Here is a 26,185-nt window from a genome sequence, read left to right on the forward strand (position 1 = left end):
ACATCTCTGGCACAGACCTCAGCATATAAAATGTTAAGCCTGCCAGCTCTATGGCGAATTGGGATCGTAGCAACTGAAGACTTGCAATCTGCAGAACTGACACCAGTGATTATCCAAACCTATCATTATTCACAAGCTCCACGTTTCCCTGGAGATTTTAGATAACCGAGGTGACATCGTCAYGGAGTTGGAGAGAGCAGAGCATAAGGCAACTTATATCTGGAGGGTGATTGACAGAACTGGAATTGTTTAGTCTGAAAAGAGATAATGAAGAAGAGTCATGAGTGAATGATTTGAACTAGCTAAAGTTATTCTAAAATATGATGTCACTAAGCAGCCAGGGGATTGAGTTAAGAGGCAACATATGGAGGAAGACTGGAACTTGATGCTATTTGACAGCAAATACGATAAACAATTTCATGAGAACTATTAGCATCAAATAAATTAACGAATGTGCACAAAAATTGGGAGCAGTCTGCTATATCCAAGAGTTTGTTGTCTGTTTTCTCCATCAGGAGTCTTTGTAGCTGAGGGCTTTTTGGAGGAGGAATTTTTCATTGCCTGTTTCCAGCATCTCCCTGAACACCTTCAAAGTGCGTTTTGGTGCTTGGAAGCATTCCAAGTCCCACTCAGAAGTGGAAGCATTCTTTTCCTGTCCAGTGTTACATATTCACCATTAGATGAGGCCATCAGACACAGCAGCGTAGTTGCTAGACAAACTCAGGTATGAAAAGCCAAGAAACAGCCTTTGGTCTGAATCTCCTATGCAAATCCAACAATTTAAAGGAAAAAGAATTATGTTTTTTTCTTTCACTTTGAACTCCCCCTGCAAATATTTTACAGGTGTGGGACTACCAGAAGTGCAGCAGTGTATCTTTGAATTATTATGTGTTGAAGGAAACCATCGTGTATTTAAAGTGCACCTAAATTAGGGAAAATGACAGGATCAGGGATGGTTCAGGGAAAAGAGTAACTTAGAAACTTCAGAAAGGGAGTGAGAAAAGATCTAGAGCTAGTCAAAGTATAACATAGTTCTGGCTCTCTGCTGAAAATTCCCTGACCCAGCACTCTGTTACTACAAAGCTACAACTCCCTGCCTCAGAAAATGCATCTACACTTCAGTCACTGGAAATCTGGAAGGAACTTAGTGAGATGAAACAAGCTTTAAACCCAAGAAAGTGGTACTCTCCAGGCAGGTTCTCCCAAATGAACTCTGCTGCTGCAGCTCACCAGAGCCATGAACGATTTGGGGGTTAATATATCCCAGTCAGGTTGGTTCTATAATTAGTATAGGTGAGCAATTACTACTTAAATATGCCATTTTTTATATAGACTACCACAGAACATAATCTTTCCTGCATCTGTCTGCCCTGCACCTGCCCTCTGCAGTGCTAGGAAACCTGAATCTCCCCATGCACGGATGATTCTAATGAGGTTCTAACAAGGCCTGGCAAGACCTTAAATTACATCTCATAAACAATTTTGCTTGTATTTGATTTATAGCCTCATATATTGCATTTGTATGTACCAATGGTAAATTTGTAGTCTTGTTGTAAGCTACCCTAATATAGAGCCATATATCATAAATCACTTGCTTGAACATCTGGGCAATCCTGCCATTAATCCATCTGTGACAGGACAGCAAGGAGCTCATGTGACCTGTTTTATATTATTTCTTTTGACAAATTCTGCAGGTGAATGGGATATCATTGCCACAATCTGTTCAGGAGCTCCTGCCTTGGAAAACAGCACTCCCTCTCACTGCACTGAATTAGTTGAAGTTTATATTAGTAATTTATATTTCAGACCAGCGGCAACTGAGTGCTGGAACCATGGGGAGCAACCTGCCAAGCATATTTCAGTAAGATGTACACACATCTTTCTAGGGGTTTTCTGGCGCCTGCACCAGGGCAAGCTTAGATTTGTTTCCAGCCGCTTTGTACATCTATTGTCATAGGAAACATATGCCCCATAACCAGTCTTGCAAAGTCTGTCTTTGCTCCCTTTAGGTATCTGCCCACTCCCAAGGATGCAAAGAAGCTCACTTACACAGACACTGATATTTCTGACTATTTTGATATCATTTTGCTATTTCTTCTCTCCTTTCTTGGCCACTACTAAAAAATATCCAGGCAAGGGCTTTCACATCCCCAGACAAAATTCTCTATGTAGTTCCCACCTCCTGAATTGCCTGAGCAACAGAAAAATCTACATGTGAATGTTGGTTATTACTTCTGAAGACAGTGTCATAATGAGCACCCATGAACATGGCCCATGTCTGTAACTGTGCTGCAGTTGTCTTCTGGTTTAAAAATCAGAACTAAAATTGGATGATATCTAAACTGTCTTTCCATGGAGATATTGGTAAACATTTTTAATATCCAAGACTAAAATGAAAGCTTTGTTATCAGTCTGGACAACTTATGATCTCTTGAAGAGGCTTTAATGCAATGGGCCTCTGGGGAGGATCCCCATCATGTATGAAATTACTGCTCTTGTTTGACAGGCAAAGTCATGGCCAGATTCCTGGCCAAAAGTCATTCACCGGATCGTGGATTAGATCTTGTCAGAGACTGTAAATCCTTCTCTTAGAAAAAGTTTCTGTGCTCTCTGGGGACAACTGCCACTTCTGGCTAGTCTGCATCACCCCATGGTGGGGGGTAAAAGTCTCCATGTGGAGCAAAAGCCTTTGCTGGGGTCTGACCACTCCAAAGCCACAAGACAGGCCGAGGTGCCTTCTGGGTAACTTCAGCTTTGTCTTGTGATTTGTAAATTGTAATTGCTGAAATTGTAATTGCTAAAATTCTGCCTTTTCCACTGGCTGTCTCAGAAAGATAAGGATTAATTCTGCAAATTTTAGAAAACATTCCCTTTTCAAACACTTTTTTTTGCCTTCTTTTTTCAAACATTCCATCAATTTCCTCAGGCTAAAGTTCATCTCATTTTGTCTCACTTCAGCACTCATAATTCTTTGAAGACTTCAGACACTTTGTGATTCTAGGCGACCTGAATCATTCGTCATACTTAATTCTAGATGCCAGACACCAGAGCAGGCACATAATTCAGCTATAGACACCATGGCACGTGCTCTGAACAATGACCAGTCTTTCAGGGTTTCCATATTGTGCTTTCTGTTTGAGCTTCAGATAACACAATGCTGCTGAAGTTCTCTGACACCTTGACCAGCTGCATCCCTTTAGACAAGAATTTATAAGGCATTTTTGGGGTCAGCGCAGCCTCAGTCAGTTGGGTGTGGAGGGGATTTTTGATGGCACACAGACTAACCGGTTCCTCAATGCATTATTCAAGCTTTCCCCAAACTAGCAAAATCTCTTGGATTCCATAATTCAAAAATTCCAGGAATTGAATCATTTTTATAACTCCATTGAGAGAAGACAGTGTATCCTGCAGAAACCTTTTTATTTGGGAAGGGAGGGATGTATTAAAAGTCTGTCATCTCTGCAAATGTTTTGTCTCAATAAATTGAGCAGTCAAAGGAAAGTCATCTTTCAATAGATCTTGAGAGGTCCTACTCCATCCCCTTGCTGCATACCAAGACCAATAATATCTGTTGCCTTTATTCCTGAGAGATGCTTGTCTAATCTGTTCCTAAAGAGTCCAACAGAGAGTCCACAGGACATGGGAGCCACCACAGCCTGTGCCAGGCTGGAGGCCGGAGCTCTTTTCACACTATGGGCTATCGGGTTCACTGTACAGTTTTACTGCTAAGGATGACTTATTCTCGTAGTGTCCTAATGTGGAGGCAAGAGTCCTTCTGCTGAGCAATCAGACAAATTCATCTTCCTGAGAAGTCCAGATATCTTAATATCTTCCTCACACGCAGGCACCTTTGGTTTCTGTTTCACTAGATCTCTGCAGTCACTCTGTGCTCCTGGCTTAGGATCCAACCATTATCACCAGAGCGTGTCCTGCCCCCTCCACAGCAAAATATCATGGAGAAAGAAGAGGGAACGATAAGGCCCATCAAACTAAAATCCCATAGACAAAATCTAATTCTGCCTACACATTTTAACCATACCTGGCTTCTAAAAACAGGGAATATAGTCACAGCCACTACAGGAGTTGAAAACTGTTCAAGGGGATGTTACCCTGTTTTTCACAATTTTTGGAGCAACATGCACAAAGATGTGATAGATTCTCCATCACTTGGAGTCTCTGACTGAGCCATGGATGTCTTTGTAAAAGCATAGTCCAGCTCAGCCCTGAGACTGGCTGTTGGTATAGGAAATACTGGGTGAGGTTTCATGGCTTGGGTTACACTGGATGCCTGTCATAGGCTCCAGTTTGAAAGATGCAGTCCCTCTGAACAGCTTTTCTACTGCTCCAGTGTTTTAACAGAGAAGGGTTTTAACATACCCTTTATTTTCTCTCACAGAGAAAAAAGAAATGCAGGACCTTGCCAGACCTGCCTTGCCATGCCAGAGATTGGGAACACCGAGCTCAGCTACAGTGGAACTTCCTGGGAAAGAATCTGCCCAGTCCATCACTGCCCCGTTCCTGCCTCCCCCAGGCTGGGGGGAGACCACTTGCCCTCCTCCAGCCACACGCTTGGACCAATTTCCACCCAGTCTAATGGGCAGGTGCCATCCAGCTCCCAGGACTCACAGCATCCTCACATGTATTACCCCTGCAATCAGCAGGACCCCAGAGGCAGCTATGGCCTGCCCCCACTCCCGGGGCATGGCGAGAGGCCCATGCTGTGTTCCCACCATTCCAGTGGTGATCCCACGCCAGCTTCCCAGCACGATGTCTCAGAAACCCCCTGGAAACAGTGGTCCCCTGGCCAGCGACCCTCACGGCCAGTGCAGCATCACATTGTAACAGTCAGGTAAGAGGCACCTGGAGAGCATCTCAGAGACTTGCAAAGAGCCTCTCCTGGCCTTCGTTGTGGGCAGTGGGATGAGAAGGGTCTGAACTGGGATGCATGAAACATGGTTTTGGCTCCTCAGTTTTGGGGAGCACCCAACCCAAAAAGCATGGAGGGATCCAGGCTGCTCTCCCCACCTTGGTGGAGGATGTACAGAGAACTGCTAGCACCTTCAGTTACCACACCAGGAAGAGGCAGGATTTACTTCTCAAGGTGACTCATTGGATAAAGCCCAGGTCACTCAGCTGTTCTTAGATCATCCAGCTGCAACCATGCCCATCTTCTGTGACCCTAGTATTTTCTTCTTTTGCATTGTAAGATATCCAACCGGCTAATCCTTTAGCTTGGCAAGGGTACTGAGTGATAAGAGCACACTTAATTTCTTTGTGTACCCCCACCAAAGCCACTGCCTGTGCTGGAGTGGAGAGGCAGCAGGGGATAAGCACTGGCTACAGCAGAGCAGTGAGAAGTACAAAGGTGAGGAAGATCACTTGGTTTCCCAGGCTGGGCAGAGACGAGGATGTAAATTCTGTATTGCCCGTGACAAAATCAGGCAAACTCCATTTGCGTGTAGAGTGCCACCAACTTGCTTGGATGGTAGACATTTCTCAGGCAGCACTGTAAGGATGCATTCAGAACTGGCATCCTTAACATGCTCAAATACATCCTCTGCCCCTTCCAGCCAGCCTCATCCATCCTTGCTTCTTGTGCCCTCTGGAGTCCACTGGTGGCACTAAAGACCATGATCTCTTTGCTACCACAGCAGAAGGCACCAAATAAAGTCCAGTAAAAGGCAGCACTGAATTCCTTGCCTTTGTACAGTGGTGCAGGGTTAGGCACAAAAGCCCTTTATGGTCTCATTTTCTAATCATTAACAGCAGATTTAATTTGCTTCTGTTTGCAGTGTAGAGCAATTGCAGCCAGAGGACTGGAGCCTGGATCCTTTTTAGCTCATTCACTATCAACAAAATTGTCAACTACATTCTCTGTAACAGGTTATTTAGGCAGCGAACAGCTGGATTGCAAATCCCTGGCAGAATGTGCAGCACTGGCAAACAGAAAAGCAATATCATAATAATGATAGAATGAGTTTTTTAATCCAAGCAAATCTGCTTGAGAGGCCATTGTGAGAGAATTAGCACAGAGGTGGGCAGGGCGCTACCAGAATGAAACCTCCCTTTAATAATCCAGTGAGGATTTTTCTTTGCTCTCCTCTCTTCCAAATCTAGGGAGCATTAGTATGATGAGGAAAATGCAGTATGATTTAGAACATGATAACCTGTGCCACCAAGAGCACCTCTTCCAGGGGGATGTTTTCTTCGTTGCTTTTCCATCCTTCCGTTCGCGACAATGTGCCAGGAGGGATGAGCTGCCACAGGATCACTGGTTTCCTGGAGGACAGCAACTGGCTGCATGGGGCAAAGCAGGGAGCTGGGGCAATGAGCCCCACACGGGTGTCTGAGTGGGGCAGGACTTTCTCCAAGATTGAGCAAAGAGCATGGGAGGAGGCACTTGCTGAGCTGAGCATGGCACAGCTCTCATGGGAGGAGGAGGCAGTGGCTGGGAGCAGTTTGCTGGAGGCTGCCTTGCCCTGGTGGCTCTGAAGCAAACCGGCACCGTGCTGCCTGCTGCCATGCAGGCACAAGTCTGCTGGTAACACAACAGCATGTTGAGTAGCCCGGGGCCATGCCTGGCTGGGGTGTATTTCAAAGAAATGTCTCAGGGGAAATGCAGAGCAGAAGGAAAAAGCCCTTCAGATACAGTGACCCACTGAGCTTTTCTGTTATTATGCCAGTGTCAGCTTGGCCTCAAGGATTCGATAACACGGGTAACCTTGGATCCCCTGGGGAAGGCTTCTTCATTTGATTCCTCAGGGCCCTACAGATAGGAATTATAAATGCTCCTCTGTGAAGAAAGCCACTGTAAAATGTTTTGAACAGCTCCATTGGCCTTCTGCTCCTCTAGACTGTATGAATGTTGCCTTCGGAAGAGCCCAGGAAACAAGTGAGATTCACCGCTTTGGAAAACCCTTGCTGAGCTTAGGAAATAAAAAWTATCTATATTGTTAACTCAACTTGTGAAATTTAATAAGAATTATGCTCTTGTCATGAAACAATTACATAATCACTAGGAAAGTGCTTAAAACTGATAGGTTTTTATGAATAAGAGTTACAGCACGATTTCTGTGGGATTATATTATGTCCATTACATTCCATAGGGTTTTCTAGGGGGCAAAAATCAGGAGTGACTACATGTCTTCCCACCACGTTCAGTTAAAATGCCAATGGGAGAGGAAGAGACTGTATTGTTCATTAGCTGGTCTGATTCATGCAGTGCCAGATGGTATTCTGCTGCTGCAGCTACACTTGCAGCAATTGCTCAGTTTGGTGTTTTACAGATCCTGAAAGGGTTAACTTGCTCATTAACAGCACGGCACTTTGCTTCGTAGAAAAATAATAAATGAACACATCTTTTTTTTCTGCCTGCAGACATGACAAAGCTTTCAGGATGCCAAAAAGGTATGTTTAATATCAAAAGCTTTCTGTCCTTCTACCCTGTTATCATTGCTCTCCTACCCTGCTATTAGGAAATGTAGTGTATTATTGCTGGTAACATCCCAGGCAGGCACAGCGTCAGAGGCAAGGTCAGAGCTCCCCACTCAGGGCTTCCCATTCGCTTGGAAAAATCTCAATTTGCTTGCAAGATCAATTTAACCTGCATTAATGAATAGCAACACTGTCTTGATAGCTGATCTCAGGGCAGGTGCCTGGCTCTAGCCCATACAATAGCTTTTTTTTTTTTTTTTAATGGACTTATCCTACTTGGCCCACCAGATGGTGAACGAGGATGTCTGGAAGGTATTTCCAGGGCTACCACTAACTCTGTATGTTACCTTAGTCAAGTTACTTCACCATTCTGTGCCTCAGTTCTTCTTCCTTTGGAAAAACAACTAGTGGTTTTTATTTGACATTTTTAAGTGTTTGGGGATAGAGAGACAAGAAATAAAAGCATGACACATGGACTGCTGTTATTATATTACTGATTACTAGATTCAGTTGGAGCTTGCTTGTGTGAGGGTAGCAATAGCAGTGGAGCCCTGCATTTCCTCACAGGACACAGTGGAAGAGATCTTTGTTTCAAGATGATGAGCAATGCTTCCTAGTTTTTCATAGATTTATACACCAGAAAAGCTGCAATTAAGAGATGTAAAATATTCAGGGGAGGTTAGGCAGAGGAAATGCAATTCCAGCTTCCTGCAAGAGGCAATCCCTGAGCAAAAAAATACAATGCTGCCCAGTGCTGGAAAAGATTATGGCTAGTCTAGTCATGCTTGAGAAAATAACATTTTTAATAGAAAAGACAAATACAATAATTATTTGTTTCCTTTCTCTCCAGTCTTGTTTTTAAATTTCAACCAAAAGAAGGTGAACACATAAAGATATACCACCAGCATGAAGATCACATTTAATATCCCCCAAAATTGTATAAACATGGTAAATTAGATTACTAAAATATAAAGCTTGCCTGGTTTTCAGAAATAAATTTGGATGTAACAGTTTTCAGTGTAGTTGCTTTATAGCAACTTTTATTTTTATTGAGCTTCTTCACAATGTTTAGAAAACTCTCAGGAAATAGAAACAGGCAACAGGGAAATTTCTTCTTCCTAAAGAACATGGATTTTGCATTTAGGTATGTAGTAGAATGTAAAATTTCTAAATAATGACTTCAGTTGAAATGCCTAAATTGAAAAATCATGCAAACGTATCTGTAATTGTTTTTACCCCCTTTAAAAAAAATAATAAAAAATCAAGTTTGCCTTTTTAAAACATCACTCTTAATACATTTCTCAAAATTAAAATACATTGATTGCTTTCAATTTTCATTTAAAAACCGATTTTTGTAAACTATTTTTTCTAGGAGGTTTGGCTAAGCATCTTTCACCACTAGATATTGCAGTTTGCTCTTTTTTTTCTCACTAGATATTGCAGTTTGCTCTTTTTTTTCTTTTTTGATAAACTGGACATGGAATTACCAGAAACAGACTCCAGAAATTAAGTAATCTACTATGTAAAGGGTAATTTTTGTACATTTTCATAGTTAGGATTTGATCTAGGAAARCAAATTTGATGAGGAAGTCCTAAACTGAAAAAAAACCCACAAAACAGGCCTGATCTAAAGTCATGTAAAAAGCCATTTGAAGGGCTTATGATTATTTCTAATTAGGAGAAAAAGCTGTATTATTTGACTCAGTGAAGCCTGCAGTAAGAGAAATGAAAGACTAGGCAAGCAGGAACATTACATCTCAAGACTGATAAGCACTGGCACAGCTGCTCTGCCTAAGGTTCATAAATATTACACTTCCCCCCTGAAGCTCAAATATTTGTCAACTGGTTTCGAACACAGAATTTCCTATACTTCAGAACATTGGAAATATTTAGAAACCCACCAAACCAGAGCAGGAACCTATTCCAGTATCTTATCTCTAACAGATGGTTTTGAGGAAGACAAAAATCTGAGGCGCTAAAACCCGTACTGTACCCATACCATGTGGGGTAGCCACTTCAACAGGCCATTCTATAGGGGAGACAGTTTGCACCAACAAAAAAACAGGCCTTCCGTGGAAAATTGTAGAAAAGTTCTTAGCACAAAAGTAACTGCACAGGCAGAAATACTTTTGGCCTGAGTAAGCTGCTTGTCTAGAAGGGCTTTTCTTTGTACAGAAATGTCATTAAAAGTGCATGTGCCACCATACCACACTCGTACATATTCCAGGCATAGCCCTGGCCTACTGGTTTATTTGTGTTTTCAGAACCATGAAGTATAACCGTGGTCTRCAATGCGAGACATTTGCAGATGCTCTTATTGTATGTTTGCCATTTGCTTTTGAGGCTGAGATCAGAGCGAGATTCAGTCGTCCAACAGTTGCAGAAGCCACTTATCCACTCTGTGAATGCTGCTGACAATCAGTTACAGGTTAAATCGGTGGCTTCCATCCTATTTTGCTTTGCCAACATCTACACATTTCCCAGCAGTAAGGCAGACCCCTACCTAATGAGTGAATTTAGGTCAATGACAACAGACTTGCTTTACTTGGTTATCTTTAGGGGACCCTTTGGAATAGCCCATAGACTCCTCAGGGTCCACAAGGTGAAAATCTGCAGGCCAAACTGTCAGGCAGCTACTAGCTTTGATTGTACAGTGGAAAAAGAAAAAAAAAAAGAGGGAAGAAGTTCTTTTTAAACAGAATCCTTTAAGTTAAATATTTAAAGCTTCTTTTTGCCTTTGGGACGCAACAGTCTGTTTTGTATTACTTCTGAGTGAAAAAGCAGGAAAATATAGGGAGGCAAAATGTAATTACCCGAGTTAATTAGAATTGCCTGCAAACATCCATTCTACCAGGAGGTAGAATATGTTCATTAATAGCTGTTCTAGAGCCTCTAAGCTTTTCAATAAATAAATGCCCAAACCAGAAAGCCCTAATTCTTTTACTTCCTTCTTCTAACACTCTGTTGGTTCAACAGCAGGTTTCATGCTAATAGCAGAAGTGCCTTAACAGTTGCTTTTTTTTTTCCTCCTGTTGATTGCAGTTATTCTCAAATGATTGCCGAGTGGCCCGTAGCTGTCCTGGCGCTGTGTTCAGTGACAGCTGTGGTTTGTACTTTAGCTGGCCTGCTTGTTGGAAATCTGCCAGATTTCTCAGAACCCTTAATGGTAAGTCCCTACAGACAATATGTCAAAATGAACATATGGAAAATCCATGGGCCAACCGATGATATATTCTTTCTCCCATATAAAACGAGCATATGCTTCCTTGCTTCTCTGCAGATAGAGGCAGCAAGGCAGGACAGTAAATCAAAGAGGACATAAAAGCCACTAGAAAAGATGGCAATGTTCATCAAGTGATCTGCTGTCTTTTCCTCTCATCTTCACAGTGTGCAATCAAAGACAGATTCCTTCTGGATGGTCATAATGTTACAGAATAGTGTACAGTGCTTATTCTTTCTTTGATACCACACTCACAAAAAAACAGAAATAGTGACTTCACCCATTCTTTTCTCCAGACAGGACTGTATCTAGTGCATGTGCCACTACTTGGCCTGTCATATCTTTAAAGGACATTAGTGAAAGGCTTTCACTTCTCTCTATTTCGCTATTTAATTGCTTAGTGGCTTCCACTATGGAAGTACTTCTGTTGGTGTTCAGTGTTAAATGTCCCTCACTGAGGTTCAGCATGCTGCTCTGGTAGTATGTCCTCACCAGCTTCTAAACATTTCCACTCCCTCCTGAAAACTGGTCCCTGCAGCATATGGAGATATGTCCCCAGTACTCTCTCTTGAGAGAAGAATCACCTCTCAGGACTTACTGGCAGTAAGTATGTACCACCTGGGCATTGCAAACTTCAGGTTGCACTTGGCCCCTGGGGAAGGGACCAAGCTTCACTTCTGAGCTGGGTTTGGGTTCAGCCTGAGAGAGGGAGTATAGCCTGTGCCAGCAGCAGCCGCCAAATATCTCTCAGCAACGCTATGGACCCCCAGTCTTGCTGCAGGGTAAGAAAGTCCTCATCTCCTCAGTTGGGGGAGGGGGTGTCTGTCCCGGTGGGAGGCTACAGCCTACCGCTTACTCTGGTGTGCAGGGATCCAGAGTGCTGCTTGTCTCTCCACTCAGCCTGCTGTTTCTTTGGCAAKAGCTGGCTCACTCCCAACACAAACTGTGGTTACTCCTTTTGCTCCCCCTCCAGTGCTGGAAGGCTGAAGTTGCCCAAAAGGACTAGCCAGGGTGGGTGGAGATTGGATGGAGAGTCTGTCTTCGGCTCCTACAGCCTGTGTGCAAGACTCGTGAAGTGGGGAGGCTGTCCAGCCTTGAGGACTGCTGCACAAGGTCCTGTTTTCCACATAGGACCCCACATTTTCTAAAGTCATCCCTGTCTTCCATTAGTGGTAGAGTCCTGAGAAAATAAGAACAGACTAGAATATGTTAAGGAAGGAGAAAATAACTCCCATTTCTGTAAGTGATTATTTTAAAGAAGAGGAGAGGAGTCTTACAAGACCAGGGAGAGAGAAATGAAGCCATCCTTGACCAAAAAGGGAAGGAGAAATATTTTTCTGTCATCTCTGGGTTGCAGTACAACTCTTTCCAGGAGAAACTCAGTTTGTCCATCTCTCCAAGATGCAGTAATAATCCCCTACAGTTTCTGTGTCTAGGAGGAGGATTAAGGAAAGCTAAGCTAAACTAAAACACAAGCTGATGACAAACCCCTGTTTCTCGGCTGCAGGGTTTCGAGCCACGAGATACTGACATTGGCAGAAAGCTTATCGTGTGGAAGAATGTAGAGAGCCATACAGGCTACAAGAAGACCTTTTCCCTTTCTCCCTATACTGAGAAGAACAGGTATTTGGGTTTGGGTTGGGGGTTTTGGGGAAAAAGTCAGCTATGATAGATTCAGTGATCCAAGATATCTATGTGAATTAGAACATATATGCTACGCTCAAAAGTGACCAAGGCGTTGGAGAGTTTAAAGTCTGTTCGCTTGCAATGAGACTTAGACTCCCTACTCTGGAAAACAGGAATTAGGCTCTAAACTCTTCATCTGTTACCTTCACTGATTACCTTTAAGAGACTGCTGAGGGGAGCCAACACTTCTGCACAAGTGGATGCACTTYCGCTCCTAATCTCACTCAGGTTACTGTAAAGGGGAACAGTCAAACCTGCTTTTCACCTGGTATTGAAATGATCTCATCCGAGTAACGCTGTCGTTCAAGGCTATGACCTCTCCTTTTGCTGTAGCAAGGTTATGTGTGGCACTAGAGCCKGATCAGTCACATAATTCATTGATAGATGATGTATCTAGTTATATAAATATTCTGATTTCTTGCTAGCTATGATGACATGGGCATTATCAGAGGACAGAAAGCTATTCCGGGTGAACAGGAAGCAAGGACACGGAGAATGGTGGAACAAATCTATGGAGCGGATGGCTTCTTTTGTGGTCCCCCAGGTGAGTGAAATCTTGGTGGGTTATTAAATATTACACATCCAGAAGCCCAACAGCATACAAAATTGTCAAATTATTTTAAAACATAGGGAAATGTTCTGAAAGTGCTCCAAGAAAGTAGTGCATATAATACCATTCTGTGAACACTAAACCACCTTTCATGTAGTCATTTCTCAGCCATTCATAACTAAATGGGAACTATTACCATGTATTTTTAATAATATTGATTTCTATGTTTTTATGGTAGTATTTTTCTCTGAAGAGTTGCATTTAATTAAAAAAGAACTAGCATAATGATTATTAAATTCAGTTCCTCACTTTGTAACAGGGGATACAGAACCAGATGCCAACACTGTCACTAAAAGGATGTTCATAGCAGGAAGAGCATATTTTGAACATGCCACATTCCTGCTCTCCCAGTGCTGACAGATTGGCGAGGAGCAGGGGTCAGATCACACAAGGCAGATGCTACCACTCACTATGAGCTGCTGTGACCTGCTTCCCTTCAGGGAGTTCTTCCATAGCTGTCTTACAGACAGCAAGATATATATTTTTTTTTAATGCACTCAAGGACTACTCCAAACATCTTGGCTGATTCATCTTCATTACCTAATACATTTCTTTTTTCAGAAAAGAGCTATTCCCAGCTGGTATTTATGTCCACAACTGCTGGGAGCTTATGGAACTTGCAAGCTATTCAGTCCATGTGTCAAATTGAACAAGACAAGGTTAGTAATGTCAGGAAGAACATATATACACGCTGTCTGTTTTCTGACTGTCGTTATCTTTAATCTCTAGCTGAAAGGAAACAAGACAAAAATAATGTAAGCTACAGAATAGGTTTCAGCCTAGACTCCTAAGCATTTACACATACTTAGTAATACAAGAATGACTTCACCTGTCACTAAAATCCAGCTGCAAAGTAGCAGCTGTTGTTAAACAAGAATAAACTGACATTGAGCAAAAGCCTGGTCCAGAAGGCAAAGATGCCCACCAGAAGCTGCTGAGGATTTTGAGCAGCAGAATATAATTACTGAAATGGAGCTGTCATCTCAGGGACTGTCAAAGGAAGTCTTGCAAGTGGAAAGTTTAATTGGATTAGCTATGTTTGCCATAAGATCTTTAATACTATTAGTGATCAGACTCCCTGGAAAGCTGTACTGCAAGAGTCCGACATCCTGTTGAGGGGAGGTGGTACGTTTGCAACGCACCAAGTACTGGCAAGACTGATAGTAACAGCTCTGTGATCCTGGCAAGCATCCTTGCTCAAACAGTACCAGGTAGAGCAGGGGGATGGGGCRCCAGCTGGGAAGCGGGGGGACTTGCCATGGCTTTATCAGGGATGGTAAGGGCTGCCAAGTAGGCCATAGGCAGTGTGTTGCAGAACGGAAATTGGAGCCACTGGAAAGCCTTCCAAAGCTGCAAGGTTTGACCATATCTCTGGTCTTGCAAATGCCCAACAAAACAGCTTCTGGGACAGGAAGAAAATAGCACAGCTGCCCTATACAGTTACTGGAGAAGTGGTCTTAAAGATTTAATATTTGGCAGTAGGAAGGTGATCACATCACTGCGCATGGAGCTGATGTCCTCCAAGAACATCTCCGGGGTGAGRAAAAAACAGTTAAGGCAGAATGGATAAAGGAGGTCAGGAGGGGGAGGAAAGGAAGAAAAAGCATCTCCGCTCTCTGTTCTCACCCTGAGAACAATTGTGAAATGAAGGGCACTGTCATTACTAAGAGAAGAGCAATGGAGTCGAGAAGGATCCAAATTTTCAAATCAGAGATTATAAAATATAAATGGACAGGGTTTAATTTTTACAAAAGGCTGGTGCATTTCCACAGCTGTAGTATTTGCAGTCTGTTGTTGGGAGGATGGGGAACCATGGCTTGTAAACCTGGAGGGGAGGAGAACATCACTGTAAAAAGTAGGAAATACTAGAGGGGCTGCAAGATGAAGTGTGCAGAGAGGATCTAATGTGATACTCCCTTGGCTATTTTTCAGATACGCTCACATGTCCATTTTAGAGACCTCTGTCAACGTACTGAGGCCAATGAATGCTGCCCAAGCTGGTCTCTGGGGAACTATATTGCTGTCCTGTACAACAGGTCTTCCTGTTTGGAGATAACCCAAGGAGACATTTCCCATACCTTGGCCCTCCTTCGTTCCTGCGCTCCAGACTACCACAAAGGTATCCTTACCCCGTCTTGCATAGGTCCTGAGACTGTGAGACAGAAACACTCTCAGTGTGCTAAAGTCCCAGAAAAATGTACCCGGTTTAATGCTATTTACCAGCTTCTTCACTTCTTGGTCGACAGAGACTTTCTCAGTCCCCAGACAATAGAGTACCAAGTGCCATCTCTCAAATACAGCCTGCTGTTTTTGCCTACAAGGAAAGGTGCATCTATGATGGGGATCTACCTAGACAATCTTGAATCCTGGGATCTGTTTGATAATTATACATCTATCACCGGAATGGACCTGGGCCTTAAACAGAAACTATTCCAGCACTATCTTTTACTGGATACTAAGTATCCAGTCCTGGCAATATTAGCCATTTTTCTAAGCATTTCTTTTTACTTGCGCTCAGTCTTTATTACATTTATGGTCCTGCTCGCTGTTGTCAGTTCTTTGATGATCTCCTATTTCTTGTACAAGGTGGCCTTCAGATTCACCTACTTCCCTTTCGTAAACCTGACAGCAGTTGTAATCCTCAGCAGCATCTGTGCCAATCATACTTTTGTCTTTTTTGACCTCTGGAACCTCAGCAAGAGCCAGAACCCTTCTGCTGGGCTTCCTCAGTGGGTGAGTCAAACCATGCATCATTTTGCATATTTAATGCTGGCATCTTGCTTCACAACAGGTGCTGCTTTCTATGCCAGCTACATTAGCAATATAATAGCCATCCGCTGCTTTGCTATCTACATGGGCACCTCTGTACTGGTGAACCTGGTATTCATGATGACTTGGCTTCCTTCTTCTGCTGTCCTGTATGAGCGCTACATAGCAACAAACTGCATTTACAAGCCGGAAGACTACTGGAACAACACCGGCCATAAGAGAGCTATTCTCTCCCTCCATTACATTCTCAGGGGTCTCCAGAAAACGTTGTGTGAAACCTCCAAGCTGTTATTTGAGAAGCTTCTGCCTTGTGGGGTCATAAAGTTTCGGTACATCTGGATCTGCTGGTTTGCAGCCTTAGCAATAGGAGGTGCCTACATTTCCTGTTCCAACCCTAAACTCAAACTCCCTACTCTTGAGACATCGTCTGTTCAGGTGTTTAGACTGAGCCATCCTTTTGAGAGGTATGATTCCGAGTACTGTCACCAATTCATGTTTGAGAGGCTGGAGCATGGAGAAGGACAGCGTATGCCTGTCACAATAGTATGGGGCATTCTGCCTGTTGATAATGGGGATCACTTCAATCCAAAAAGCAATGGCACCCTCGTGACAGATATCACCTTTACAATCCAAAATCCTGATGCCCAGAAGTGGCTCCTTGAATTCTGCCAGAAAGTGAAGAACAAAACTTTCTATTACCCCGATGCAGAGCAGAAATCTACTGTATGCTTCATGGAGGAGTTTCTCAGGTGGATGGACAGTCGCCAGTGCTCCCAACGAGACCACAGCTTCAACCTTTGTTGTAACCAGTTCTCTTTCCCTTATGGAAGCGAAGTCTTCCTACACTGCATCAAAATGATGCTCCTGGAACAAGGCAGGGAAGGGGCTGAAACATATGATCTGGGTCTCAGGTTTGACGGAGAGGGAAATCTCGTTGCCTTAGTGCTACAGTTTCAAACTATTTACCACTATACCTTCAATTACAGCAAAGCCAAACACTTCTATGAGGAAATCAACCTCTGGGTAACAGAGGAAATGAAAACTGCCCCCGTGGGGCTTCAGAACGGGTGGTTTACCAGTAAGCTAGAGCTATACAATCTTCAGCACAGTCTTAGCACAGAAATGATGGTGGTCATGGGGCTCTCCATAGCCATTTCCTTTGTAGTGCTGCTGCTCACCACTTGGAACGTTCTTCTTAGTGTTTTCTCTGTTACTGCTATCGCAGGGACCGTCCTGGTAACCATTGGGCTTTTGGTCCTCTTGGAATGGCAGCTCAATGCAGTGGAATCTCTCTTCATTTCAGCTGCAGTAGGTCTCTCCATTGACTTTACTGTGAACTACTGCATCTCCTACCATTTGTGCCCCCATTCTGATCGCCTGAGCCGAGTGGCCTTTTCTCTGAAGCAGATGAGCTGTGCCACAGCCATGGCAGCTTCTGCTCTGTTCTCTGCAGGTGTCATCATGTTGCCGGCTACTGTCCTGGTGTATAGGAAGCTGGGGATATTCATAATGATGATCAAGTGTATCAGCTGTGGGTTTGCCAGCTTCTTCTTCCAGTCACTGTGCTGCTTCTTTGGCCCAGAAAAGAACTGCGGGCAGATCCTTTGGCCTTGTGCCCACACCATGAAAGACTATTCTGATGACTCTGGGCTGAACGGAAGCTTTGCCTGTGGGGGAAGTGAGAAGCAAAACAGACTGCGTAAGGTCCAGGAGTCCAACACTGCAAATGAGCAATATGAGCTCCAGCCCTTGTCCAGAAAACTCAGTGATAGTTTTGACAACAGCACTTCCACAAGCAAGTTGTCCAACCGGCCGTCAGTACTGTCTGAAGACACGCAACTTGAAGACAACAGATTCCCCAGAATAGGAATGCACCCTTCTCTTGAAAGAGAAAGACAGAATCTGCAGGAGACTCTTGGAGACCAGCAGGTTGGCCTGTGTCAGTGTCCTGCCTTGCAAACATCTTCTCCATACAAGCACAGTAGCTCAGGAGCAGAAAATCATAGGGAGAGGCTCTGCAGAGATTGTCAATGTCGAAAGTATGGTCCAAAAGCTTGGGATGGGTCTGTGCTGGACCATATCCAACCGGCTGGTGCGAAAGATGATGGGCAGCTCAATAAATCACAATGCTCTAGTGACACTGCCCAGCAGCAGTCAGATTATACCTCAGACAACAGTCATCTTCCTGCTGCTGACATCTACAAAATTCACAGATGCCTTTGTTCTCTTGGCAGCTCTTTTGACATGCTCAACATCTCCAGTGAGACATCAATTAGTGATTTTGAGCAAGGCCTAAAACTTGCTGAATCAGCCAGTTCTTGTCCAGATGTCTTAGAGCTGTCAGATTCATACAGTCAAACAGAGAGAGGTTACTTGAACGGGAAGAGAGATACCCTGCGGCTGGAGCTGAGGGAGACTGTGTTCGATCTCTCTCCAGCAGCATCACAGCAAAACAGCTCTTCATGGAAAAATCGTTTTGGATTAGGGAGTGAAGATCCAGTCGTGTTACCAAACAGCCAACCAGATATGCCTGATGTTTGGATCAAACGATCTAGCGCACAAAATTCTGGTTACAGCAGTTGAAATTTTGTAGGAAACAAACCACACTGCTAGGGAAAGGGGAAAGTCAAAATCTCCTCTGAACTGTAAATATCAAATCTTTCCTCCCATCTCTCCTAGAGCTGAGACTACTTCTTAGTATTTCAGCCATGCAAATACCTGTGTTTTCACAGAACCAGCAAATCCAATACTAGTGAGGGGAGGACGTGAGATCAATCTTAACGCAGTACAAGCTCTTTGACCTTCCAGTGTCCTGTTCCATATACTCCGTTGTACTGCAGAGCTTATCAAGTATACGTTCTTTGTCATTTCCTACAAGGTGATTAGATTTTGTTTTCTTGTCAAACCCACATAGGAGAGAAATAATGAGAGATGAATCTCTCTAGCTATTTAAAGACAGAGAGGTCACGTTAAAAAAAAACCCACAAATATTAAAAATCTAGATATCAAGTGAAGAGAGGTGTTAACAAAAAGAAAGGCTTTCATTTTTTTTACTGAATCAGAAACTGTTTTACGGGAAGTCCAGGTTCACAGATCTCTACAAAACACTTCAGATATTTTAAACAATCTCATCAAGACTTTTCAGTTGATATGGTCTCTTGCTGATCATGGAGGCTATAGAACCCAGCCCAAATGTATTTTCAGTAACAATTTCAGTTTGTTTGACCAGAAGAAATTCCTTCTGGTACAGCCAAAGGTTTTCAATGTGAGATTTTCCCTTTGAGAAACCAGTGTCCTTGTCCCTTCAGTGACTTGGCGCTTTGTGTTTTGTCTTCTCAGCTTGTTTCCAGTCAARGTATTCCAGACAAACACATAATTTTTTAAAATTTGCATATCTGATGACTCTTGAATTTTACATTTTTTTCTCTACCAGAAACAATCAGAAARACAAACACTTCCTTGCCTTCATCTGTTGAAATAAGAAAAAAAAATTCTCTCTACAAGTTAACATAAAATAAATGTGTATGACAAACTTTCCTAAATTTGTGTGATGCTTCATTTTCACCAATACTGTTGTTCATTTTCTTCATCTCTTATGTGTCTAATGTCTTTTGCAATATAAACAGCAAAAGGAAGATACACATCTGAGAAGATTCATTCTTCTGACAGCCTCAAGTAATTTTGCCTGCTCGGTGGGAAAGAGACCATGGCTACCTCAGGTAGATTAGGAATCTGCACTTTTAAAGCTAATAACTCCAAATGTGCAACTTATTTCAGTTTTGCCAGTGGGGTTTGTAGTTTCACAGGGCAGCTCTCACCCTGGGTGCTCAGCTCAGTATTTGGGCACCTGGACCTGCACTCAAGCCGGCACCTTGGCCAACGCCAAGCCAACCCCTCTTCGCACCAGAGCCTCCCGTTATTATTTGGAGTGATGGAAAATCGTGCTTGGAAATGCAGTGAGAGCATGCAAGAAAGCAAGCAAGCGGATTTTACAGGGGGACCTCCTTTTCCCTTCGGCTGTGGGACGAGGGGAGGGCGATTTTAACAGCCCGAAAGKCCGGGAGCAGCCCCAGTCCCCCCAGGGCGCGGCCCGCAGGCCTCCGAAGTGCGCGGAGCCGCAGGGCGAGGCGGCGGGGCAGCCTTTCCCCACCGCCGGGCCGGCGCTCACCGCGGCTCCCCTGAGGCGATAGGAGGCTGGCGGCGCGCGCGCGCGCACTCCCCACCCCCGCCAACGGCCCCGCTCCCGCACTGCGCCTGCGCGCGCCGCCGCTGCGGGGCGGGACGGGCGCGCGGGCGGCGACTGCGCATGTGCGGGGCCAGCGAGCCGTTTGGCGCCGGCTTGAATTCAAACGGCGGCGCGAGCGTGGTAGGTGCTCCGCTCCCCTCTCCTCCTCCCGCGGCGGCAGCGGGGCTCTGGTGGGCTGTGGGGGCGCGGATGGGCCTTAGCGCCCGAGTGGAGTCATGCGATGCCTCTGGGTGAGGGTGTCTGTGCCGCGGCTTGCAGGCGAGTAGCCGTTGGAGCGGCGGTGCCGGGCCGGCGGCCGCTGAGGCGCGGTGCAAGATGGAGAACGAGCCCTCCCGCATCCCCGTGTACGGCGCGCTCCACCGCGGCGGCCCCGCAGGTGCGTCTCGGCCCGGCTCCCCTTGCCCTGCCCCGAGGTGCCGGGCCTTCAGTGCTCGGGGCCCGCCTCAGGCCAGCGCGGAGGGCGGCGGGAGCGGAGGGTGAGCGGGCACCTTTCAGGGAGCTCCGATACTGCCTTGGTCTGTAGTGGCTGTTATGAAATCTCATTAAAAGCTTTTCTTTTTCTTCCCCCCAACCGTGAATTCTTGCTATAACACTACCACACTAAGACATCCTTAATGCTGAATACATAGTCGTGACACCCTGAAGCTTATATGCAGATACTCTCTATACTTTTGTCAGAGAAAACAGCTGAGATAGTTATTATGGGAAACAGGTATGGGTCCACGAATGAAAATGTGTCTTTTGGTGCAGCCACGAGTGCTGTGCACACTAACAAGCTAGGCTACCTTCTGAAAGAATTCATATTACACACCTGCTTTGTCTCTGCTTAAGGTTTTGCGGTTAGAATTTTTTTGCTAAACCTGTGTTTTTGAGCAAGGGGAGGACTGTAACTATCTGAATCATGACTGAGCCTTTTGAGGGGACTGCTGGCCTAGCAGTGATGTTAGGCTTGCTGAGGGTGTACCTCCTGCTTATCTGAATGCTGTGGCCACCAGAGGTTAAAAATACCTTCCTTCAGAGGCTCTTACTTCAGATACTACTTGCAGCATTTTACCTCTTATACATATGAGGCACCTAGACTTAAAATTTAAAACGTGAGAGCTGGTGTGTAGGAATAGAACCCCCTCCGTATAACTCTAGTATGACCTGGATGTAGATATGTTATTTGAGAAAGGTTTAGCCCTCCAAAAAAAAAAAAAAAGCTCCCCAAAGCTACTACATAAACAAAGCTTTATGTATTCAGATAGCTATGCTTTTTGGCTGAATAAACTTTACGTAGAAAGCTAGTTCTCTCTAGAGTTATTTTAAAAGTATATCTATCTATAGTAAATTGAAATACAAAGTTTTCTTATGCTGAGATTTTCAAGTGGGCTGTATATGTCTTGCTTCCAGTGCTGGACAACTTTGCTTGGAATGCTGTGGCTTGCTGTTTGCCTGATGTTGAGACCTCCTTTACTATCATGCCTGCATTATAGTTTTCAGACTCTCTGCCATTAGTGCTAGCCTAGTAACTGTTTTAACACTGTCTACCGCAAGCTACCTGTGGCTTGTTTTGAACCACGAGTAGAATTTGAAGACTTAGTTGTTGCTTTCTCAGTTCTAACCCGATAAGATGATTTTTGTCAATCTGTGAAAGCTTAGTAGATCCAGTAGTTCTGCATATTATTGTGTCTCTTGCAGACAGTGGTGTTTTCATCCTTGTCTTTCTCTTGCAGAAATACAAATGGTGTTTCCTTCGAAGAAACAATGTGTCAGCAAAACAGCTGATCTGGAGTTCAGCAAGGATCCCAATTTTAACTTTAGCTCAAACGTTCCAGGAGATGGTGTCTTCAAAGCTACAAACCAAGGGTAAGTGAAAGTAAAGTAGTGATGGATTTATTACTTGATAAATGTCCTAAATGTGACTTAGCATTTTGCAGTTTTTGTCAAACGAACAGACTTGGTAATATGTAAATACACGGTGTCTTTCTGTGATAATCGTGTTCTACTTGTCTTTTAAGGTTTCCTAAATCTGCCAAGAAAACAGAACCACTTTCAAAAAAGACAGCTGCAAGAGGGTACGTTTCCTCAAATAGTTATTAGTTGCTCTCATGCAATAATGTTCTATCTCAAAGAGTTATGATGAGCTCTCACCCACATACAGCTACTTTTGCCAAGTGTGCTGATGAAAACTCTCTTGGTCACAAGCAAGAGCAAATACTTCAAAGGAGGACACTTGGTGAAAGTAAAAGAACAGGTGTGTAACACTGATATTTTTGCACCTAAGTCTTTGATGTTTGACTCTACAGACCTCTAAGCAGATACAAATTAGAGGCAGAACTGAAGACCAAGAATCAGCTGTTAGAAACAGCCAAACAACAACTACACTCCCGACTAGCAGGAGCACAGGTAAGGAGAAAAACATTAATTGAGCAATTCTTATATTCTGCTCTCTATAGGGTCAGATCAAAGGATTATCTTGCTCATTAACCTGTCTCCATCAGAAGCCAGTAGAGTGTAAGAGTAGGCTGGTTTTTTTCTTCTTAGACCGATGATATCCTGCTAGAACATGTCAGTCAGCAGAAATGCAGATATACTAGCTAGATAATGCATCCAGATCATTGTTAAAGAGCCACCACTGCTCCAATTTCATGTTAAACTCATTGTAGGAGAATGGTTCAAGTTCACAATTATACACTTGCATAAATCAACCTCAGTGTTGACAGATGCTCCCTTGTTACATCATGAGAAACTGTAAATAATCTGTCAGTAATCGCCACTCAAGACTTGAGGTCTCTTAATTCTTTTTTTCATCCTTACCTCCTCACATACTTCATCCCTCYTCATACAGCAGATAAGCTATTCAATTTCTTAGGTCATCCTTGTTCCCTTTGCCAAATCTCTCCTAGTTCTGTTGCCCCATCACAAAAAGTGTGGTGTGGAACTGCGTACAATATTGAAGATGAGGGTTCTTCAGCAGCGTATATACCTGCATTTTAGTAATTAAGAACTTGGATTTTGGTCACTGCTGTGCACTAAGAATTTGAGGGACACTGACATCCTTCTTTTCTGAGTATTACTAACTCAATTAGAGTTTGGTGTATGTAAGCTTATGCTTCTTCCATGTGCTATTGTGCCATATTGTTGCCTAGTCTTTTAGTATAATGCTAGTCTTTGGCAGGCTTTATCAAACTAAGATTCTACCATCCTGAATGATGATTCATTATTCATCACCTTTTACAGGTCACTTTAGGACACACTTAACAGCACAAATTCTATCGCCTGTGCAAGAGGCCCTGCTGGTAACCTTCAGTTGTAAAAGCTCGCTTTATTTCCTAGTTCTCAACCAGTTACTAATCTGTGAGATGATCTTTCCTTTTATCTCATAGCTTAATTTCTTTAAGAGCCTTTGGGACCTCATATGGAATGCTCAAAAAGCTTCTGATACTATCAACTGGATCTCCCTAATCCACATGCTTGTTGATTCTCTCAGAGAATTGTAGTAGACTTATGAGGCTGATCAGCTTATCAGATTGTCTGGTAATATCTGAATTGTGTAGGGAATAGTGGTGTAGCTCAAAGACCCCAAGATTCCCTTTTCTTCCCTATATTCTGTGCTCTTCTGTGCATAAAACTCAAGAAACATGTATAGCACAAGAATAGACATGATAGACTTGTCTAAAAGGAAATTATCTTTAGGATCAAATTTCTTAGCAACTGCTGTGACTTCTGCATGTGATAAATGTATTAATCCAGTCAAGGAGCAGGAGTAAGCATCTGAAACAGATTAATCTGCAGTAGTGGTAAAGTTAGAAGAGCAAGATCTGATTCTTGGTGCTAGGGGAGCACCTGCTAAACCGTTAGCATCACAGTCAGTATTACTGACTACCAGGAAGAAACACTCCTTGGAAACTTGATTCACTTATGACCTCTGTTAATGACAGGGCACTATAAAAGAGCTAAGGGAGGAGAATGAAGGCCTGGTACAAGAAGTTGAGAAGCTCAAGAAATTTCAGGAGACCTGCATGGTGATTTTAGAAAGCAGAAACATTGATCCTGGTAAGGACTGTGCATTTCACTACTAACAATAAGAAACTGGTACCATATACCACACTGGTCCTTATTCTGCAGAACATCCTTTTATTTCCAATTGCARCTGTGTTCATAAGGCATTTAGCCTCTGCTTCCTTGCCCAGGAAATACTGATGTAACATCAGTTTTGTCCCGTCCCCCTCCTGCCCCCAAGCTGTGAGGGGGCGGGGGAGAAAGCTGTTGTACCTCTTCTTTCTGCAGTAGGCCCTGTTCTGGATACATTTTCAAAATACTTAGAAATACTTTCTACAGCAAAAAAAAAAAAAAGTAAACTAACAGCTAAGCTGTTAACAGCTGTAAGCTGTTAGTTCTTACAGCAAAGTCATCTGTATATTAGAGATTCATTAATGTATCTCATAAATCAGTTACAGGCAGCAACATTTTGGAGGAGGAAGAAAAGACAAAGGAATGTCGGAAGCAGACAACGGTAAGAAAATATTGAAATGGTGATATGAGTTAAACAGGCTTTGTTAGCAAGAAGTCTGTGTGCTACTGCTCTTTACTACCACTGTTGTGGAAACAGTTGCTGCAATTTGCATTTATCTGTGTCACACTAAACTATCTTCCTTTGGCTTTTCAGCTGTTAACTGAGAAGCTCATAGCAGAATTGAGGCTGTTTAATCAAACAGCTGCAAAAGAAAAGGAAGTGCTTCAGGTAAGACTATAACTTTGTTTCACAGTCAACCAGGTAATGAACATCTGGTGCTGAGTGAAATTTTGAAGCTTGTTTTCCACCTCCCCATGCTGGCCCATTCTTCAAATAAACTAGACAGTGAATGCCTGCRGCATTATTCATATTTCGTTATAAATAAATGCATAATAAGGAAACTGTAGATGTTACTCCCCTCCTAAATGAAGGGGTTTATAGCAAGGTTCATGGTGGGGCAATGGTAATTCTCATCAAAGTCATTTTAAGTTGAGTTGTATATAATTCAAGTTTAAACAAGATAGAAAATAGAAACTGCCTTAGGAAGTGATAGTAATGGCTGATAACTTTTAAGTAAGATTGAATCAGTTACAAGATTAAGATGGATACTAACAGGGGAAATGGAGCTATCTCTGCTAAGACTAGCTCTTCTCAGGGAAGGTTTTACAAGGCTGTGTTGCARATGGTTGTAAACACCACTGGAAGAACACTGATCCAGTAATCTGGTTGTTATACTGGAACTTGGAAGACTTGATCTAATTTGGAGTCAGTGGCAGACCAGTGACCTCATGTAGTATGAAAGCACAAGTAGGTTCAATAAGTATTACACTGTAAGCATTTTATCTATATACTGACCCAGATAATCATTTGAATTCCAGAGCTGGAATTCTTGGTAAGAAGTTTAAGAGCTAACCTAATGAAATTGCTGTTATTTAAGACTTCTTCCTGAACTTTAGTCTTTGATAAACTGCCATTTTCCTAAAAGAAGTAAAGGAAAAGATATCCCAGTCAAGCTAGACTAATCTTAGTTTAGCAAGTGACACTGTGCTGAAGAGTTCAAATGAGCTATCTTGCTATCTCAAGCTTTCTCCCATTTTTTAGTTGGAGTTATTTTTGAGCTTAGCTTTGCTATTCAGCACTCTTGTGTTAGTGAAATTTCATGTACGCTGACTTTTCTGTACAGACAGCAATGGCTAAGTGGAAATCAGCAGAAGAAGAGAGACACCAGTCCCTGGAGAAGCATTCCTCCTTTCAAGCAGAAATGGAGCAATGTTCAGCAATGCTTGATCAGATGGAGCTGCTTCTGGCTATGTGAGGCTCAAGGACTGACTGTACTGCCTTTTTTTTTTTTTCCACATGTGTTTTACTCCTAGTTCAATGATCTCTTCACATTGTAAACCTAGCTCTTATGTCTAGCAGCCTGAAGCAATGAGCTGGACATTGTGGCATCTGGATGGACATTACTGAGCTGTCTCTCGTGGGGTAGCAACTGCTGGGATTGGGGATGGGACAGGTGGTTTAGGAGAGAGCGGTAACGACCTGCTATGCAGGGTCAAGGGCTTGCAGCTCTTGTTGCTCTCTCGGAACGAGCTGGAGCCTAGTCTGGACTCTGTCTCTTAGTGCATACCTCTACCGTGAGCGGCTTACGTGTTTTAATCCGTTAATACGTTGTTACTGTTAGTATCTTCAATGATTAAACGCCTGAGAAGCGAGCTGTGACGG

The 26,185-nt window shown here is 43.4% G+C and overlaps 3 protein-coding genes across 3 annotated transcripts in view; all 3 read left to right on the forward strand.

Annotated features, from left to right (window-relative positions):
- The first annotated feature begins 4,265 nt into the window (after positions 1 to 4,265).
- On the forward strand, positions 4,266 to 18,676 carry DISP2 (dispatched RND transporter family member 2). The gene is made up of 7 exons (XM_026073178.1): positions 4,266 to 4,849; positions 7,378 to 7,407; positions 10,477 to 10,600; positions 12,162 to 12,277; positions 12,766 to 12,884; positions 13,512 to 13,609; positions 14,883 to 18,676. Exons 1-7 carry the CDS (start codon positions 4,266 to 4,268, stop codon positions 18,300 to 18,302), a joined length of 4,491 nt encoding a protein of 1,496 aa, XP_025928963.1. The 3' UTR covers positions 18,303 to 18,676.
- A 1,360-nt stretch (positions 18,677 to 20,036) lies between these two features.
- On the forward strand, positions 20,037 to 26,159 carry KNSTRN (kinetochore localized astrin (SPAG5) binding protein). The gene is made up of 9 exons (XM_026073187.1): positions 20,037 to 20,085; positions 20,224 to 20,341; positions 21,681 to 21,813; positions 21,966 to 22,022; positions 22,254 to 22,353; positions 23,889 to 24,003; positions 24,402 to 24,463; positions 24,617 to 24,691; positions 25,647 to 26,159. The coding sequence occupies exons 2-9, from the start codon at positions 20,281 to 20,283 to the stop codon at positions 25,776 to 25,778; spliced, it is 735 nt and encodes a 244-aa protein (XP_025928972.1). The 5' UTR covers positions 20,037 to 20,085; positions 20,224 to 20,280; the 3' UTR covers positions 25,779 to 26,159.
- The window catches only part of IVD (isovaleryl-CoA dehydrogenase), a 19,454-nt gene continuing 18,968 nt past the window's right edge, over positions 25,700 to 26,185 (forward strand). The window contains exon 1 of the mRNA XM_026073186.1: positions 25,700 to 25,774. The gene's annotated coding sequence lies outside the window, so the exon portion shown is untranslated. The remainder of the gene's footprint in view (positions 25,775 to 26,185) is intronic.

The sequence above is a fragment of the Apteryx rowi genome, unplaced genomic scaffold, assembly GCF_003343035.1.
Source record: "Apteryx rowi isolate R43461 unplaced genomic scaffold, aptRow1 scaffold_363, whole genome shotgun sequence".
In the NCBI taxonomy this organism is placed as follows: Eukaryota; Metazoa; Chordata; class Aves; order Apterygiformes; family Apterygidae; genus Apteryx; species Apteryx rowi.

Coding starts and splice junctions, on each gene's coding strand:
- DISP2 (XM_026073178.1), top strand. CDS start 4,266: ATGGCTTGGGTTACACTGGATGCCTGTCATAGGCTCCAGTTTGAAAGA. Junction 7,408..10,476: donor GCTTTCAGGATGCCAAAAAG/GTATGTTTAATA, acceptor TGTTGATTGCAG/TTATTCTCAAATGATTGCCG. Junction 12,278..12,765: donor CCCTATACTGAGAAGAACAG/GTATTTGGGTTT, acceptor ATTTCTTGCTAG/CTATGATGACATGGGCATTA.
- KNSTRN (XM_026073187.1), top strand. CDS start 20,281: ATGGAGAACGAGCCCTCCCGCATCCCCGTGTACGGCGCGCTCCACCGC. Junction 21,814..21,965: donor TTCAAAGCTACAAACCAAGG/GTAAGTGAAAGT, acceptor TTGTCTTTTAAG/GTTTCCTAAATCTGCCAAGA. Junction 24,464..24,616: donor AATGTCGGAAGCAGACAACG/GTAAGAAAATAT, acceptor TTGGCTTTTCAG/CTGTTAACTGAGAAGCTCAT.